The sequence below is a fragment of the Neoarius graeffei genome, chromosome 17 (genome assembly GCF_027579695.1).
Source record: "Neoarius graeffei isolate fNeoGra1 chromosome 17, fNeoGra1.pri, whole genome shotgun sequence".
NCBI lineage: Eukaryota > Metazoa > Chordata > Actinopteri > Siluriformes > Ariidae > Neoarius > Neoarius graeffei.
Window position 1 is genome coordinate 29,557,560 of NC_083585.1, and position 12,616 is coordinate 29,570,175.

Genomic DNA, 12,616 nt, shown 5'->3' on the forward strand with positions numbered 1-12,616 from the left:
TAGACACTTTTTCCATGGAATAAAAAAAAAAAACATATTCTATTCCCTTCTAGCGGGTTTCATTAATTTGATAGCATGCAATATTGTTAGCATATTGTTTATCCTGTGTGTATTACATCACTCTACCTAATGAAGAATAAGCGTTGAATATGGTTTACGATATTGCATAGTTGTCAGGACAACATGAGGTCACGTGTCAGAGATATAAAACTTCTGCACTAGCGAGTGACTGTGACGATTTGTAAACAAACATGGCAGCCAGGTTTGCTTCGTTAAATACAGACGATTGAGAGAATTTTGAAAGACGTGTTGAACACCCAAAAGGAATGTGTATGTATAATAATAATAATAATAATAATAATAATAATATTATTGTCTGGCTTTATTTTTGAGCAATTCCAGCGTTATGGACGTGACACTTGAACTCAAAATGGCAACAAATGACCCAGTGCATGTTTTATTGTCTCCCAGTATTTAAACAGGTGTTGCATATTTTAAGGCTGTACCATACTGGAGAAGTGATAGAACAAGAACAATTCCCATAGTACATCTAGGGCATGCCAGAAAACGCCAATAAAAGATGCGTTATGGACGTGACAGAAAAAGTATCACTTTTCTTGGGTGACTGTACATTTTTATCAAACTCTGTGAAATTGTAAACCTAATGTCGAAATGGAGAGATCCATTTGATAGAGGGGTCCAAGGTGAATATTAAAAAATCTTTGTTTAAAATATTTTGTATTTCATGCAGAGTTTCAGAAGGAAAAGTCAGCGTTATGGATGTGACGAAATTCCGTTACGGATGTGACGCGTCTGAAATAGACATGGCATATGTTTAGAAAATCAGCAATTTAACCACCATAACCCTTTGAAAAACTCTCTAAATATCAGCTAAAACTATCAAAGTTCTTAAATAATATTTAGGATGGCTATTGTTTTGCTGTTTTGTGGATTTTAGCATACATTTCTGTGGCTTGTGGCAATAATATAGAATTGTACATGATCAAAGTTGATTTTAGCTTGGGGTTTACATTATAAGAAAGAAATAAGACATTATAAGACAGTGACACATTAGGTGATCAAAATATTTATGTATGTATGTATTTATTTATTTAGTTTGTTTAGTTTGAAATTTGGGATCTCCTGTGAGGTTGACATTTACATGGAATTGCCCTTTTGGGGTATAATCAGACATTCCAGTCAGCTAGTATGATGTTGAACGAATCGAAGATGAGTTCAGTATCATGCTAGCTGAATGGAATATATCTGATATACCACCAAAAAAAAAAAAAATGTCCAGCCAATATCTCGTCTCATCTTCTTCCGCTTTATCCGGGGCCAGGTCGCGGAGGCAGCAGTCTGAGCATGGAAGCCCAAACTTCTCTTTCCCCAGACACCTCGGCCAGCTCCTCGGGAAGAACACCGAGGCGTTCCCAGGCCAGCCGAGAGACATAGTCCCTCCAGTGTGTCCTGGGTCTTCCCCGGGGCCTCCTCCCAGGGGGACATGCCTGGAACACCTCCCCAGGGAGGCATCCGAAAGAGATGCCCGAGCCACCTCAGCTGATTCCTCTCGATGTGGAGGAGCAGCAGCTCTACTCCGAGCTCCTCCCGAGTGACTGTGCTTCTCACCCTATCTCTAAGGGAGCGCCCAGCCACCCTGCGAAGGAAACTCATTTCGGCCGCTTGTATCCGCGATCTTGTTCTTTCGGTCATTACCCAAAGCTCATGACCATAATACTGGCCAGCCAATATTATTTAAATATTTCACTCACATTCGTGACGTATTTTGTAGGAAAATTTGAGTTTTTCAACACGAGAAGATAAACTTCATATCTTCAAGCCAATGTGCGATTTTCTTTTTATTATATGAGTGATTCCACGCTTATGGGTACTGAAATGGGGACATGAACTTATTTTTAAAAATTCACCTAAAACCATTTCTTTTTTTACCATCAGGTCACAAAACATGTAATCTTTAATGAATGATATGTTAAAAGATAACTTTAATTTTCTGAGATGTAATAAAAACATATTTATATGCCAAAGTCAAGCCTATGAGTTCCAAAATGATGTCTGTTACATTACTTCTGTTACGATTGTCCATCTCGCGTCTGTTACAAATTAATTACAATCTAGCTCTATACCATGTTAATCTTATTGAAAGAATGTGTATGTTTATTCTACTACACATGTTTATTAATTATATTTGCTAAAACATCACCTTCCTATGTTTCAAAAAGTAATTCTACATTGTTAAAATTGAGAATATATATGTCCACAACACTTCTGTTACGTTCTGACTTTGGCATATAAATATGTTTTTATTACATCTCAGAAAATTAAAGTTATCTTTTAACATATCATTCATTAAAGATTACATGTTTTGTGACCTGATGGTAAAAAAAGAAATGGTTTTAGGTGAATTTTTAAAAATAAGTTCATGTCCCCATTTCAGTACCCATAAGCGTGGAATCACTCATATACACACATTCACGAACAAAAAGTACCCAAATTTATCCAAACAATTAATCAATGTCCTCATGCCTAACATATAGAGATTGTCACAATTTTGATTCTCCATGTCCTGGATGCAGCTCATATGAAAAATATGAGCGGTGCATTTCCCAGTAAAACCCTTGTGTCCATATAATTTTTATCGTGTGTGTGTGTGTGTATATATCACATGTTTGTCCTTCAGCTGAGCTGGCTTTTCAGAGAAAATAAAGGCGTTGCAGAAAACTGCACTTGCAAATGGAGAGAAGAGAGAGAATCAGAGTGAAAGGTAACGAGGAAGAGAGGAGTGGAGAGACTTGTGCAAGCAACATGTGTGTGTGATCAGAAATGTGTTGGAGGAGAAAGTGAAGTGAGGTAGGAAGTGATTCGAGACAGAAAAGCGTGGGGCCTTTAGACACCGTAGACAGAGACATTTGAATTTACGTTGATCTCAGAAAGAAGGATGTCAAATACATCACACCCCTGTCCTGCCATGCTGTCCATCCCTTTTACACCAGATGTTGATTCCAGCCCTGTTACTACCAATCATTCTGGCTCTGCTGCAGAACACACGAGGCGGAATAAAGGTGTATGATTCCTGCTTTGAAGAAGCTGTGTACAAGGGGTTTTTATTCCATGGCTTACACACTTTTTCCTCTCCCCCAGTGTGTCCAGTAACTGATGATGACTCAAAACTTAATTTCATTATAAGCACTGGGACACTGCAGGGGGGCATGTTTTGCACATTTTTACTTTGGAACTGTTTTTTTGTTCCCCCCCGGCTGTCTGGCCACATACAGATCAACGCTTCAAAACAGCTCCAAATGTTTCACTCATCTGCATGTCGTTTCAGCTCATCACCAAATCACCAAGATCAGGAAACACACAGGCTGAAGAAGCGCATCATGCTGTCCTGTCATCCTTCATTCCAGTCTGTTGCTACTTACTGCCATCATCTCAAACACATCATTAAGCTCAGATCTCATAACCACAGATCACCATATGAGTGCAGTAGGCCTTAATCCAACTACACAAACAATAGGCACATTATGCTTCAAATATTTATTGGGGGAGGGGTGGGTATAAATAAATAAATAAATAAATAGAACCTGCTTATTCCATAACTTCCAACTCACAGAACATAAATAAATAAAGTTACACTATACTAAAAGATTTGAAACATTTTTTGTTTACTCAAATTGAATTTTGACTCAAACTGACAATTGCTTTTGGATTCAGAAATAAACGTCCAGTCACAAATGCTAATGTGATGCAGAATTTGAAAGTCCAATTACCATTCAATTAGGCTTCATTGTAATAACCAAGTAATAACTATAACAATAGTATTCAATTGTAATCCAGATCACCATCAGGTCACTTTATTTATCTCATTCTCATCATTACCTCTAGCCGCTTTATCCTGTTCTACAGGGTCGCAGGCAAGCTGGAGCCTATCCCAGCTGACTACGGGCGAAAGGCGGGGTACACCCTGGACAAGTCGCCAGGTCATCACAGGGCTGACACATAGACACAGACAACCATTCACACTCACATTCACACCTACGCTCAATTTAGAGTCACTGCATGTCTTTGGACTGTGGGGGAAACCGGAGCACCCGGAGGAAACCCACGCGGACACGGGGAGAACATGCAAACTCCGCACAGAAAGGCTTTCATTGCCAGCCACGGGGCTCGAACCCGGACCTTCTTGCTGTGAGGCGACAGCGCTAACCACTACACCACCGTGCCGCCCACTTTATTTATTTAAAAAGTCACGTCCTTGGCTATTCTCATCCATCATGGTGATTCTCAGGAAACCTCTTTGAGAAACGTGGGTTTAGAATCACAAAGTGGAAAGCCACCATAACACCTATACGCCATGACCTTCCAAAGACCAACAGACATGAGATGCAGAAGCAAATTCTACCTGAATGTATCTTAGCGCACTTCTCAGCACACTCAGATTGGAGGTTTTCTTTTCATCTACATTCGGGATGTTCTTCTTCAGGGTTTCGAAGCATTCCTTTAAGTGTTTGCGCCTGTTTAAAACAAAAAACAAAAAAACATAACTTTCAATTCAGTGCGCGCTTGAGTTTAACATAACAAAAAGTGAACTCCGTTGCAGCAATAAAACCCTTTAGGCTTATGTGTAATGCCAACATCCTCCAGGGAAAAGATTAAGCAACAAATCTCCAGAACGTTATGCAAACAGAGACCTAGAAACTACATATTAACTCACCTGTTTTTTTCAAGCTTGTTATGCACTTCCCTTGTTCCTGCTCTGAAAACACAGAGACCACACACAAATGTTATTCTCCAAGGTTTTTTTTTTTTTGGCTGGGGGTTTATACAATACAGCACTTTCAAAACTTTCATGCAACTCAAGTCTTCTGACGATCAGACACGAGACATTTGCATACATTCTAAAGTGACACTTGAATCCCTGACTCACCCTCCAGGTCTTTTCTTGCCATCCAGGCCACGATGATCCTCAGGAGGGCTGTTTTTGGCCATGAGGCTTGGCTGTGCTGGTGTGTTTGCTGGCTGGGACAGAAGAGCATGCTGGGATGTTCTAACGATGGACCCAGGGTAAGGTTGCAGGGTCTGGGCCTGTTTTGGGCCATTAGTCTGATGGGGTACGACTGCATGTTGGGGCAGTACGTGCTGAGATGGGGGTGAGTGGGTGTCTTTTGGGGGCACGCCGAGGTGAGGGGATGCAGGTGAGGTGGTCGGGCTGGATGACACTACAGGAATGGGAATGACTGTGATAGGAATGGAGGGAGCAGGATGGGGAGGAGGAGAGGACAGGGCTGATGGTGAAGGGGCATGCTTATGCTCTGGACTCGACTCCTCCTTTGTGGTCGTGTGATTAACATGCGTGGCTGGAATGCAGGGGGGTGCTTCCGCTCTTTGCGTCCCTGCTTCCTGTTTGAGGCGCAGTCTCTCCCGAAACTCGTTCTCTTCTACAGGGAAGAGTTAAAGTGGCTAAATTAATCAGTGTCACGTATCGGTGGAGACAAAGATGATTTGTATCTGATCTGCCTACTACTGCAACTGCGGAGGGTCTTTGAAAGTGTCGACCTTGATGATACTTTAATTTGGAAATGTTAATCAAAGACTGGCATGTTTATATATAAAAAATAAAGATCGTGTGTGCACTTAAAATTACTGTCGCTAATAAACAGATGGACAAAAATAATCATAATCCAGAGTCAGGGCTCCAGACTAACTTTTTGACCTAGGAGCACTGTGCTCCCAACCCCTAAAAATTGGGCGCACCAACAAAAATCTAGGCGCACCACTATAAAAAGTTGGGAGCACAAGCAAACGTCTTTGCCATACCAAGTATTACTCCTATTAATCAATGTTAACAACCTTCCATTAAGTATTTGTATAGATTATAAAAGAAAAAGCCCACATTGATAGGTGCAAAAGAATTGGCAATGTGTGGTATTTTAGGTGGTTCTTGGGGAAGAAGGACAAATCACACCATTTGTTACAACCAACTGCTTTAGTCCAGACTTGAACCTGCAGTCATGTCCAGGCATAACACTGATGATGTCAAGTCAAATACACAGCCAGGCATACTGACCCGACAGAACATCCTATAGAGTGGTACACAGGCATACTGACCCGACAGAACATCCTATAGAGTGGTACACAGGCATACTGACCCGACAGAACATCCTATAGAGTGGTACACAGGCATACTGACCCGACAGAACATCCTATAGAGTGGTACACAGGCATACTGACCTGACAGAATATCCTATAGAGTGGTACACAGGCATACTGACCTGACAGAATATCCTATAGAACACAGGCATACTGACCTGACAGAACATCCTATAGAGATCTTGCAGTCACGTGACCGGAACGTACACAGCCGCCATCTTGTCGGTATAAAACACAGCTGAATACTGCTGCACTCATATACAAAATGGATAAATTTCAACCGACGGACTACACGGCTCATTTTTCTAATGAACAGATAACTAGATATATGTCTAAAATAAACGACCTACAGATTAGTGACCCTTATGACTTACCGGACGTAGTTTTCACGACTGTCAGTGGATATTGAACTGCCAGAGGTGGAATACCCGGACGTGTATAATTACCTCATTAACTTTCCCTCGCTGTTCAGTGGTGAAGCACTGCGTGCTTATAAATCTCTGGACAGTTATCTTTACAGAAATTCAGGATTTGTCAGCTGCCCTCAGATGTGGCATCTTGTAAACAAGAAAATAACAATCCTCATTGGACGGGTAAGTCACTTAAGTATTACTAGTACTGATACTAGATATATCAGTAGTATCTAGTATAGCACTGACCAGCCGATTATAGAATAGAATAAGGTAATTCCAGCTGTAATTCCAAATCGTCCGTCTTGTTTACATGGATCTGGCGTTGGAGAGGTAGAGGCTTGGCAGTGGAGATTTGAGTAACTGTTTTCTGAGCTTAGTCAACAGGCCGGCTCTGCAGCCTCGCTTTTGCTTCCTCTCCCGACGCCGCCTCCTTCGCCTGCCAGACCCGATAACAATCCACGGAGACCCCGCTGGTCTCGCTATCTCGTCCGGAATGTTGTGCATGCGATGGAAATCGCTACAAACCATCATTTTCTGCTGGAAACCAATGTCCAGTAAGTCCATACGGTTGTAGTGGATATTGAAGTTCGCCTGTACCGGACAACACGCAAAAATACACACAAAAAACAAAAAACGTGCACAGGTAGGGAGAGCTTGTAGCCGCAGCCGTTGTAGTAGAATTGTATATAGTAGGGTTTTCCAGAAGAAAAGGTAGAAGTAGAAGCAGAAGTAGAAGGCGGAAATATGGCGTTTGACCGACAAGATGGCGTCTGTTACAATCTGGATCGGCTGTGACGTCACATGCAAGATCTCTATAGAACACAAGTCAACTGTTGGAAAAAAATAGATAAACAATGATAATAGCAGGCAGAGTCATGTGGAACTCTGCAATGGAGCGCTTCATCTTGTCTGAACAGAGACCACAGGGCCGCAGAAACTTCTGACCAATCATACACACGCTTACTAACCGTGTTTGTTTATCCTTATCAATCTGCTCCTTGATGCGCTGATTATGGTCAGCTGATCATTTAGCAAGTTGATTCGCCAATCATGATCAGCTGTCTCGCAGGATGCATTACATCATGGAAAATTTCTTGGAACGGTCGGCGCAGCACTAGTGCTACTTCTGGGTTTCACGTAGCGGGCGAATGGCACGTGTCAGCCGGCTGGGGGGTTATAAAAATTAATTTGATCGCGTGTTTCTGCCGGGGGTGGGCGGAGACTTGGTTTTCGCGCTTCAGTCAGCCAGCCAGCGTGACGCTTGTTTTTTTTTTTTCCAGACGGTGGCTTTGTTCTGCAGCTATTATCTAGGCGCAGGCCTTAATTTTTGCTCATTTTTTTATTGGCGCACCGTGCGACCGTGATTTCAAATATAGTCGCACTCTCAAAATTCTAGTCGCAAGTGCGACTAAACCAGTCGCACTCACGAGCCCTGAGAGTACACTGAGCTCTAGGACATCATGTTCAGGCTGTAAGGTAAAGTTACTCATCCTGCCTCTGAAGGACTACTCAAACATCAACTTACAACACACACGCCTAACTCCCGGACCTCTACCAAACTTTGTTGTTCCACCCAATTTGAGTCCAGTTAGAAAATTAGCCTCTATATAGGGAGGTACTCCATAGACCCACTCGTAAAGCATGATTACCAAACGCAGCGTTCACTCTAAAACAGATATGGTTAGGAAACAGTTCCACTTTAAAAGCCAGTTAAGTCAAGAATACAGTCCTGTGCAAAAGAAGTAGGTACGCTAGTTTTTTATACAAGCTTTGTTATATTTCTATTTTATGACTTCTACATTATCAAGTCAGTACAAAAACATTGAGTCCCAAACGTTCGTTTTCCAGCATGAAGTTAAACGTTACAGAAAGAAAAAAAGTTTGTATTTGAGCAGCATATAAGAGACCACACTTTTCAGATTAAACAAGAGTGCTCTGAGAGCACAATATCCCCCGCTGGAAACTATGCCATAACTCTGGTAAAATGCGACTGTATTTAATGAAATTGCAATACAGGGTTTTTTCTAAATAAGGGAACAGGGGCGCTGCGCCCTCATACTCCCGGCTTGCGCCCTCTTACCGGAATACCGATTTAACCTAAGTCACACTTGGGCTGTGTACTTGCATGCTGCCGTACAACATACAATATTTCTCAAAACGATCTTTTCTCCGTGAAAATATCCCAGTACCACCACTTGACAATGTGTCTGTTCCCCAAATGTGTTATAATTACTCCAAAAATATTCCGATCCAAAAGTTTAACGGTGCAAAAACGATCCGAATCGGAGTTTCCCCGACCGAGTCGCCGTGTTGTTTTCTGTTCTCGCGAGATTTTGTGTCTATGGGTAATATGTAAGATCAGCTGACTTGTAGAGCGTGATTTCTCGAGATTGAATGACCTTTCACCCACTAGCGCGGGCGCTTATGATTGCGAGTTTTGGTTTATGCTTGGGCATTTAAAGATGTCATCCCGCGGTACAAAACGGAAGAAAGCTAAAGAATGTCCGGGGCAGAAGAAGATGACTTCTTTTTTCAGTCACAAGCGGATAAAGATGTTTCCAATAGCGAGGTTGCGACAATCGAGGGATCGGTCCATGCCGACAGGTCCGGGTTCACATTGAAGGACGCGTCAACCGAGCGCTTTGACGGTGGCGCAGAATCAGCGACGAACGAAGACCAGGTGTCTTGTTCGGATGAAAGCACCGAGTGTTCAATGGAGAAGCAAAATGAGAAAAGGGCCAAGTTCCTGGAAAAGTTCAAGTATGTATTTTTTAAATACTTTTTTTTGCATGGTCTCAAACTTTAAAAGTTTGTTAATTGAGTTAGATTCCAACTTTACAAAATATACTTTATTTATAACAGTTTCCTTTTAGAGAAAATAATTCTGGAATTATTTTTTTCATTCATTATGAACAACTAACTCCAAGTATAAGAAAACATCAGATTTCTCTAATGAATGTTCATTTCTGTGCAACTTGAATGCATTTGAATTCTAAATATAAATTTCAATCATAGTAGAGTAAGTCACAATTTGAATAATGAGGAATTAGTAGTTGTAGTTGTGTGTAATTTGAATTGAGTATTGTTTTTAGTTTGTGTCAAAGTGTTATTTAAATTTCCAATCTTGACAAAATAGACAAAGACCCCAGGTCTACAGTGAAGCTATGTCCATTTTTTGGTTTGTTTTCAACTTGTACATAGTAACATGAACTGAGACTCCAAAGACCCGATATAACGGGGTCTACAATGAAGCTGATTTTTTTTCTTTTTACCAATATGAAACGAAGGCCCAAGAAAAAGAACTCAGGACATCTGGTTGGATATCAGGAGGCATGGGAGAAGGGATACCCCTGGCTTTATCCTGTCAACAATAAAACAGGGATGATGTGCCACATTTGTAAGCGGCACAACCAGCGCCAACAAAATGGGGAATATATCTGGAGCAAGATTCCCTGCACCAGCTTGCAGGTTGACAAGGCGCGGGATCATGCAAAATCCAAACAACATCGAACAGCGCAGGCAACAGAAAACGCCCGCATTGAACAAATTCAGAATGTCCCATTTAAGCTTCAAATTTTCAAAGGCTTCACACTGCAGAAGGGGGGGACCCCCCGGTTGCTTCGCTCCCTCGCATCCGTGCAAATGTGTGCTCCCTCATACTACTTTTTTCTAGAAAAACCCCTGCAATATACATATTACTGACATATAACAAGGAATCCTGCTAAGTTTTGTGAAATTTCTCCAAAAATTGTGAGAGGAGTTGATCTCAGAAGGTGAGCACCCTTCCTGGGACAGACGGAGATCGCCACAACATAATCCCTCTTCGGGCCTTTTGGCCAGCGGGGGATAAAAAGAAAACAATGAAGGCTGCTGGGTTTTGGTGCAAAATTAAGAAGCAAGTGTGACAAATGCCGCTTTTCCACTACCAACGCGGCTGAGTTGGGCTGAGCCGTGCTGTGCTGAGTTGGGCTGAGTCGAGCTGAGTTGGGCTGTTGGAGTTGCATTTCGACTACAACCGCGCTGAACCGTGCTGGCTGGAAGTGGGTGGACACATTGGGTGGAGTTAGCGAAAGTGGGTGGACGTCACGTGATGTTGTTAGGCGGCGCAAACAGTGACATCAGTGACCTTTTAAGCGGTAGTCTCACGACCCGAATAGTAAACAATAAACATGGAGGACATGGAGTCGTTAGTGTTGCTGGTCTTGGTGCTGTGGCTTGTTGTCACCGACAACGCCAACAGATACTGGCAAGAGCGTATAGATGAGGCGAGGCGCATAAGGCTTCAGAAATTCTCGTAATTCGTAATTATTCTTCTTCCGGGTTTACGGTGTTTACAGATCCCAGCGTGCTCGCGGGGCGTGTGAGGACACTCCTCCTCACCAATCAGTGCACAGGGGAGTGTCTCCTCACGCCCCTAGCCCCACTCGGCTCGGTTTGGCTCGCTTCAGCCCCACTCCAAAACCGTGCGAGTTTTGGGAGCTGAGCAGGGCTGAAGCGAGCTGAGTCGTGCTGCTCTAATGCCGCTTTTCCACTACAAACGCGGCTGAGCCGTGCCGTGCCGAGTCGAGCTGAGTCGGGCTGAGCGGGGCTGTTGGAGTTGCATTTCGACTACAACCGCGCTGAACCGTGCTGGCTGGAAGTGGGTGGACACATTGGGTGGAGTTAGCGAAAGTGGGTGGACGTCATGTGATGCCGTTAAGCAGCGCAAACAGTGACATCAGTGACAGTGGCGGAACAAGTCAGAGCCGGGCCGGGGGCGGGGCAAATGACCGGGCCCTTTATTAAAGCTTATCATAACATCATTTTAGGCTACAAAATGTCCGCAACTGCGGTGTTTACCAATTTCAACACTACCGGGTGCAACTATGTTATTTAGTACATCAAGTCCTTCAAACGAACATGTAACTCAGAAACAAAAAACATTAGGATACTGTACATGGCTCATAATAAAACATCAATAGCCTATACTGCGCACATTATTTGAAGGGCATACGAATGAGCGCTCAGAGGTTGCAACGCTGACAGGAAGAGTCAGAAATAAAAGGAGGGCGGTGCAAACCTCACTGAATGCACTGTGTTTACCAATTTCAACACTCCGGGGTGCAACTATGTTATTTTGTACATTAAGTCCTTCAAACGAACATGTAACTCAGAAACAAAAAAACATTAGGCGACATACTGTACATGGCTCATAATAAAACATCAATAGCCTACTGCGCGCATTATTTGAAGGGCATACGACGAGCCTTGCGCTCCGCGAACTCGTCCACGATGCTCTGACTGATTCAGTGAGCTTTTAAGCGGTAGTCTCACGACCCGAATAGTAAACAATAAACATGGAGGACATGGAGTCGTTAGTGTTGCTGGTCTCGGTGCTGTGGCTTGTTGTCACCGACAACGCCAACAGATACTGGCAAGAGCGTATAGATGAGGCGAGGCGCATAAGGCTTCAGAAATTCTCGTAATTCATAATTATTCTTCTTCCAGGTTTGCGGTGTTTACAGATCCCAGCGCGCTCGCGGGGCGTGTGTGGGCATGTGAGGACACTCCTCCTTACCAATCAGTGCACAGGGGAGTGTCTGCTCACGCCCCCAACCTCAGTCGGCACGGTTTGGCTCGCTTCAGCCCCACTCCAAAACGGTGCGAGTTTTAGGGGCTAAGCAGGGCTGAAACGAGCTGAGTCGTGCTGGTTTTTGGTAGTCGAAACGCGAGCCGTGTCGGGCTGAAGTGAGCTGAAGCGAGCTGAAGTGAGCTGAAAAAGGGTAGTGGAAAAGGGCCATAAGGTAGTCGAAACGCGAGCCGTGTCGGGCTGAAGTGAGCTGAAAAAGGGTAGTGGAAAAGGGCCAAAAGTGTCCAGAAGAACTGTGGCTAGTTCTGTAAGATGCTCAGTAAAACCTACAGCTCATTTCCTTATAAAACTGCACTCAGTGTACCTGAGACTACTTTTTTTTTAAGCAAAGGGTCGTCTCACACCAAATATTGACTTTTTGTCAAATTATTATGCCTTACTGCTGCTTATAAGTATTTGTTTTTAA

At 43.1% G+C, this 12,616-nt stretch overlaps 1 protein-coding gene across 1 annotated transcript in view; it reads right to left on the minus strand.

Moving 5' to 3' along the window:
• Positions 1-12,616, minus strand: part of mnta (MAX network transcriptional repressor a) — a 40,030-nt gene that overhangs the window by 15,684 nt on the left and 11,730 nt on the right. Inside the window, exons 2-4 of the mRNA XM_060943970.1 lie at positions 4,946-5,456; positions 4,733-4,774; positions 4,421-4,532 (exon numbers count right to left, since the gene is read on the minus strand). Coding sequence (XP_060799953.1) covers positions 4,421-4,532; positions 4,733-4,774; positions 4,946-5,456 — 665 coding nt within the window. The remainder of the gene's footprint in view (positions 1-4,420; positions 4,533-4,732; positions 4,775-4,945; positions 5,457-12,616) is intronic.